Source organism: Cavia porcellus, unplaced genomic scaffold, assembly GCF_034190915.1.
Source record: "Cavia porcellus strain 051 isolate PalLab524CR breed Dunkin Hartley unplaced genomic scaffold, mCavPor4.1 scaffold_5, whole genome shotgun sequence".
Lineage (NCBI taxonomy): Eukaryota > Metazoa > Chordata > Mammalia > Rodentia > Caviidae > Cavia > Cavia porcellus.
This window is the reverse complement of record NW_026947488.1, coordinates 89,049,590-89,056,694: the sequence shown is the minus strand read 5'-3', so window position 1 is coordinate 89,056,694 and position 7,105 is coordinate 89,049,590. Positions and strand designations below refer to the sequence as shown.

General features: G+C 51.2%; 1 protein-coding gene across 1 annotated transcript; it reads right to left on the bottom strand.

The window, feature by feature from the left end:
* Positions 1-1,643: 1,643 nt before the first annotated feature.
* LOC106027592 (uncharacterized) lies at positions 1,644-6,832 on the bottom strand. Its single transcript, XM_063249283.1, is given in 2 exon segments — positions 1,644-6,242; positions 6,327-6,832. Coding segments are annotated over 2 exon segments (5,064 nt in total). The 3' UTR covers positions 1,644-1,684.
* Between the last annotated feature and the right edge of the window lie 273 nt (positions 6,833-7,105).

Genomic DNA, 7,105 nt, shown 5'->3' with positions numbered 1-7,105 from the left:
ATAGCCATGACTATAATGAATCCGGCCAGGGGTCCCAGTAAAGGGAGAACATAGGGCAGGATTGATTCCCAGAAGGAAAACATTTTGGCTTCATTTGAAGGGGGCTCTCGAGATTTGATTCTCTCTCTCAACTTTTCCATTGCGTCCTTTACAATCCCAGTATGATCGGTGTAGAAACAACATTCTTCTCTAAGTGCGGCGCAGAGACCGCCTTCTTTTAAAAATAGTAGATCTAAGCCTCTCCTGTTCTGTAACACTACTTCAGATAGAGACGAGAGAGATTGTTGTAACGCAGTTATAGAAGTTTCTAAGGCCTGTAAATCTTGGTTTACTACTGCAAGAAGTTGTTGGCGAGATTGATGCCCAGTAATGAGGGCTGCTGTGCCAGTTCCTATTCCCCCCGCCACACCTATCCCCAATAGGACTGCTAGGGTCAGGGAGACAGGTTCTCGTTTATATGGACCTCTCATGAGGGGGAGCATGTTAGGGGGGAGATATTTAATGCGTGGCATGAGGTCTATAAGGATGCAGGAGCTATCCCCTGCCAGGAGTACGTTTGTGGAGACACAAGGGGTGAGCCCTGTAGTACATAACCAGAATGTCCCAGTAGGAGGGATGAGGTATTGGTTCCTGGGGAAGGAGCGAGTATGTGTGAGGCAACGATGGCGTAGGTTTGTAGGCCAATTATCAAGTGTCCCTATACAGGTTCCTCGGCTAGCGAGGTCAGGTAAAGGTAGGGTGTGGAACACATGATCCCAGTCGCACTGATCGGGATTAGGAGTCAGCGTATAGGAGTCATTTAGAGCAGTCCCCTCATAATATGGAGGGTTAGCATTTAGACATAACCAACAAGCTTGGGCTAGGTCTGGATGGGTAAGATTGAGGGCTTTATGAGCCCCAAGTATAAGACTGAGGAGGGAGTTCACGGTTGGGGGGACGAGTCCCGACTCAGGGGGATTAGTTAAATACCCGGAGGGGATGTGAGGTGAGACTATGGGCACTTGGCTTTGGGTAGTCACAGGCATGGGGGATGAGGGCCCCCTAGCTGTTGTTGGAGAAGGTGTGGACAGCAGTGGCTCTGTCTTTAGTTCCTTTTTAATTAAAATGAGCCCTCCTGTGTCTGGTCCACTCATATAGTATCTAAATCCCCAGATTCTTCCTGTCGTCCAAGATTGGTCCTCGGGGGTGAGGACCTGGTCCTCCGTCATAGGAGTGGAGGCTCCTCTTTGACAGTGGCAAAGGGCCTTTATGTTGACCTCCTCCTGTTGCTGACAAGCTAAGGTGCCGGTCCTTTATTGAGGGGGTCCATGCTGTGGCCATCGTTTCACATCCCCAGTAGGCACAATAGTATTCGCCTGGGGAATTGCAATAACTCCTTCCTTCCACAGACGCGGGACATAGATATATTTCCGGGGGGTGGTCAACGTTAGGGTCAAGAGGAACAATATCACAGGAATAGAAACTAAAGGTGGGATGGCCTGAACCTGTCCACTTATCGACCTCTTTTGGGCTGTCCCATCGGCTTAATGTCCAGACCCAAGGGCGGTGGGGGTTCGCTATTGTAGGGGTGACTAACACTAACATTAACATGAGCAATTTCATTATAGCCCAGGGGGTTACAACCTGGGGTTTTTGTTGGGTTATCTCATAGTAATACATAAGGGGGGGGTGTACAGAAACAGCATTAAAGAGTCTTTCGGCTCAGCTTAAGTTTTAAGGGGTTATCAGACCGCTTGAGTTCCCAGGAGCCGTCCTCTGGCGCTGAAGCAGGCTTTAGATGTGACGCGTGTACCCAAGAGGCGACTCCGTCAACCTTTACCGCTGTAGGAGTAGTCAATAGGACCTGGTATGGTCCTTTCCAGCGAGGCTGTAGAGTCTCTTGTTGGTGGCGCCGGACGAACACAAAGTCTCCCACCTGGTACAGGTGTGGCGCGGGGAACTCACTGGGAGCATAGGCCGAGGCTAGCTGCGTCCACACGTCCCTCTGTAGATTGTCAAGGGCGATGAGCCTGTCAGACAGGGAGGTTGGCAACAAGGCAGCATGCTCAGTTAGGGGAGTGAGATCTCGAATGGGGGGTGGAGTGCCAAAAAGGATTTCGAAGGGAGTAAGGTTAGGGGGTTTGGTAGACGGGGTGTTTCGCGCGCGAAAAAGGGCATACGGCAGGAGCATCGTCCAATCTTTTAAGCCAGTCTCATGAGCCAATTTAGTGAGGGTCTCCTTAATAGTTCTATTCATTCTTTCTACCTGCCCTGAACTTTGGGGTCTATAAGCACAATGTAATTTCCAATCAATCCCCAATATGTTGGCCAGTCCCTGACTTACCTTAGCCACAAACGCCGGTCCATTATCAGACCCTATTACCTTTGGCAATCCGAACCGGGGAAATATTTCTTCCATCAATTTTTTAGTTACCACGGCAGCGGTTTCCTTTTTGGTAGGAAAAGCCTCAGTCCATCCAGAAAAGGTGTCTACAAAAACTAGCAGATATTTTAGTCCACATCGGGCAGGCTTAACTTCTGTAAAGTCCACTTCCCAGTATTGTCCAGGTCTGGTGCCGCGTAGCCTTTTGCCGGGGGCCAACTTGGCAGGGTAGGCATTGGTCAATTGACATGCCTCACAATTAGCCACCACCCGATTGGCGACCTGACGTATGGCAGTGGGGGATACCCCTGGGAAGTCTTGGCGTTGGGCCAGTAGGCTTAGCTTTTTAGCTCCCAAATGAGTGAGCCAGTGGGCCTGTTGTATGTAAGCAGTCAAATCAGGTGTTTCAGGGGTTTGGTTAATCTGAGCTTTCTCCTTTTGAGGAGAATCTTTGACATCAGTCACCAACATCTGTGAGTCTCCCATGGCTGCAGATTTTGCTGCCTGATCGGCCAGGTTGTTTCCCCTTGTGACGGGATCAGTCCCTTTCTGGTGACTGTTACAGTGTATTATCGCCACCTTCTGGGGCAACATAACTGCAGCGAGCAACTGGAGGATTTCCTGTTTGTGTTTTATTTCTTTTCCTGCGGAGGTCAGAAGCCCCCGCTGGCGGTATATGGCCCGGTGGATGTGGGCCGTTGCAAAAGCATATCGGCTATCCGTGTAAATGTTCGCTCGCTTTCCTTTAGCGAGCTCCAGAGCCTTAGTCAAAGCAATCAGTTCGGCCTTTTGGGCCGAGGACCCGTCCTCTAGTCTGGCTGTCCATATAACATTGGAATAATCAGTCACAGCCGCCCCCGCATACCGCTTACCTTGAATCAAAAAGCTACTCCCGTCAGTGAAGTAGGTCACCTCTGCATTGGGTAAGGGGCAATCCAATAAGTCCGGTCGTACTCCGGCCTCTTCTGCCAAGACGTCCTGGCAGGTATGGAGGACGGGTTCCGAAGCTTCTTCCGGCAGCAGAGTCGCTGGGTTGAGAGTCACCGGGGGTCCAAAAGTTATCTTGTCCTTGTTGAGCAAGAGGCTCTGATAATGAGTAACTCTGGCATTTGAGAGCCACCTGTCTGGAGGCTGGCGGATGATGCTTTCTAGCGTGTGCGGGGCAATGATTGTTATTTTCTGTCCCAAAGTCAATTTGTCAGCGTCTTTAATGAGCAAGGCAGCTGCTGCGATGGCCTTTAGGCAGGGTGGCCACCCGCTTGCCACAGTGTCCAATCTTTTTGAGAGGTAAGCCACCGGACGCCTCCATGGCCCAAAGGCCTGGGTCAGCACTCCTCTCGCTATTCCTTTTTTTTCTTCCATGAAGAGAGTAAAGGGCTTATCCACATTAGGAAGAGCCAGGGCCGGAGCGGACAGGAGAGCCCGCTTGATGGCATCAAAGGCCTGCTGGTGATCTTTTTTCCAGATAAAGGGAGATCCCCCCTTCAGTAACGGATATAGGGGAGCTGCCAAAGTTGCGAATCCGGGGATCCATAACCGGCAAAACCCCGCAGTGCCCAGGAACTCTCGTAATTGTTTTTGACTCTTTGGAGGGGGAATCTGGACCACAGTCTGTTTTCTGGCCTCAGTGAGCCACCTTTTTCCCCCTTTTAAGGAGTAGCCCAGAAAAATTACCTCTCGCTTACAAATTTGAGCCTTTTTTGCTGATGCCCTATACCCCAGGATAGCCAACTCACGTAAAAGGTCCTGAGTTCCGCTTGTGCAGTCACCCTCAGAGTCCGCAGCCAGCAGCAAGTCATCTACATATTGAAGAAGGGTGAGGCTTGGGTGTTGAGCCCGAAAGGGGGCTAAATCCTTATGTAGGGCTTCATCAAAGATGGTTGGGCTGTTTTTGAAGCCCTGTGGGAGGCGCGTCCAGGTTAGTTGTCCGGCGGACCCAGTCTCAGGGTCCGTCCATTCAAATGCAAATAAGGGCTGGCTATCTTTGTGTAAAGGCAAACAGAAAAAGGCATCCTTTAAATCTAGAACAGTATACCAAGTTCTTGACGGATTTAACTCGCTGAGGAGATTATAGGGATTGGGTACGGTGGGGTGAATGTCTTCTACCCTGCTATTGACCTCCCTTAGGTCCTGTACCGGTCTGTAGTCATTCGTCCCGGGCTTTTTGACCGGGAGTAACGGAGTATTCCATGCAGACCGACAAGGAGTTAATACCCCTTGGTCTAAAAGTCTCTGTATGTGCACCTTAATCCCTAGGTGAGCTTCTCTATTAATGGGATATTGCTTGACCCGAATAGGGGAGGCAGTGGTTTTTAAAGTAACCACTACAGGCGGTTGCTGGCTTGCCAGCCCAAGTCCAGCCGTCTCGGCCCAGGATTCTTTAAAATCAGTTAGCCAGGCTGGGGCGATAGGCTGGGGATCCTGGTGGTCGTAGAGCCTATATTCATCTTCCAGTTTTAGAGATAACACCGTAACCATAGGTTGCCCAACCTTTGGGTTACGGAATGTTACTTGAGGTCCTTGGGGCTCAAAGGAAATCTTTGCCCCCAGTTTGGTTAATAAGTCCCGTCCCAGGAGGGGAGCAGGACATTCGGGAATAACCAGAAAGGAGTGTTTTACTTTTCCCTTGCCTAAGTCAACTGTGCGCTCAGTGGTCCACGAGCGATATTTGCTCCCGTTAGCCCCTTGAACTAATGATTTCTTAGTTGAAAGGGCCCCTAAGGGGGCTTGTAAGGCCGAATAAACAGCTCCCGTATCGACCTCGAATTCCACGGGAGTCCCCTCCACTTTAAATATTACCCTGAGCTCGGGGAGGGGATCCGAGCCCCGAAGTCCCTAGTCTTCTTCATCTAGGGCGAGCATGGGGGCTCGGGATCGCTGTGAGGACTGCCTTTCTCGTTCTTCTTTGGCCCGTTTCTTTTTTAACTTTTCACAGTCTTTGATCAGGTGTCCTTTTTCCTTACAATATGCACATTGGTCAGGGTCTAATGGAGGGCGAGTGGGCTTTCCCTTTCCTGGCTCAGGTTTTCCCTGAATAACTGTGGCCAACATCTTAGTTAATTCCTTGTTTCGTCTTTTGTCCCTAGCTAATTCTTTCTCTTCCTCTGTCTCCCGCTTATAGTAGACTTTTTCAGCTTCCTTAACAAGATCCCTCAGAGTCAGGTCTTGGAGACCATCTAGCCTTTGGAGCTTACGTCTTATATCAGGGGCCGATTGTCCTATAAAGGCCATAGCTATCGAGCCTTGTCGGCCTTCCTCCTCAGGGTTAAAAGGCGTATATCGCCGGTAAGCTTCCATCAGGCATTCTAGAAAAACTGAGGGAGTCTCAGCAGGTCCTTGGGTAACTTCTCTTACCTTGGCCAGATTAGTGGGGCGCCTTGCGGCCGCCCGGAGACCTGCCATTAGAGTCTGGCGATAGATAGAAAGATGCTGCCTACCAGCAGGTGAGTTGGGGTCCCAGTTGGGGCGCTTTAAGGGGAAGAAGTCATCGATCCGGTCTGGTCTCTGGGTGGGTCTGCCATCCTCTCCGGGAACAGCTTTCCGGGCTTCCAGGAGGATGCGGTCTCTTTCCTCGGTGGTGAACAGGACCCCTAGGAGCTGTTGACAGTCGTCCCATGTGGGTTGGTGGGAGAACATAACAGAATCCATTAGACCTGTTAGCTTAGAAGGATCATCAGAAAAAGGAGGGTTATTGTTTTTCCAGTTATAGAGATCTGAGGTAGAAAAAGGCCAGTACTGTAAAGCGGGCATCTGCCCTCCATCTGTCCCATCGTCTATCATGGGCCCATAGGGACGGAGAGGGAGGGTAACGACTGGATCCTCAGGCCGTAGCTTGCTCCGAGTGTTCTGGGCTGGGCCCGTGGGCCCCGGAGGAGTGGGCTCGGGGCAAGCCATCGCAGGGAGTGGGGGATATAGAGGGGACGTGGGTATCGGAGGAGGAGAGAAATTTAGCTCAGGTGAAGAGGGGGCTGACGGAGAAGCAGCACTCGATTCGGACGAGGAGGCTGGAGGAGAGAGTGGGTACGGAGGAGGTTGAGTCAGCTGGGAAGGGGGAGGCTGGTCATAGTCGAGTAAGGGTAGATCAGGCTGAGACTCGGGCAGGACCGGAGCCGAAGTGGGAGGTCCTTTCAGAGCTAAAAGCTTTGGTACAGATGAGTCAGAAGGGGGAAGAAAGGATTTTACCCATAATGGGGGTTCCTCCCTGAGGTCCTGCCATACCAGGATGTAAGCGACCTGATCAGGGTGCCCCCTTTGTCCGGGGCGGAAGATGACGTCCTTAACTGCTAGAATGAGGGGCAGATGAAAAGTCCCCTCTGGTGGCCATCCCACAGAGAAAGTAGGCCACTCAGTCGAGCAGAAATCCTGCCACTTACTCTTCTTGACCTGCAAGGAGAGATCGTGAGCCCTCTTCTGCACCTCTGACCAATGGTCGAGGGTGAGAGACAATGGGGATGAGGTCGACTGTCCCATGATGTTCTATTGTCACAGGGCGGTTAACGCAAGCGCAGTACAACAAATAACCAAGCACAGCACCCACGACACACAAAACAATCAGGCCGGCCACCTCATTCACATGCATACGCATCAGTTTCACTCCAAATGAGACACCTTACAGGGTGTCTCCAGATTGGCCCGGGCGGACCACAGACTGGGAATCGAAATCCCCCAGATGAGTCACCTCAAAGGGTGTCTCCAAATTGGCCCAGACGGACCACAGATTGGGAATCGAAATTCCCCAAATCG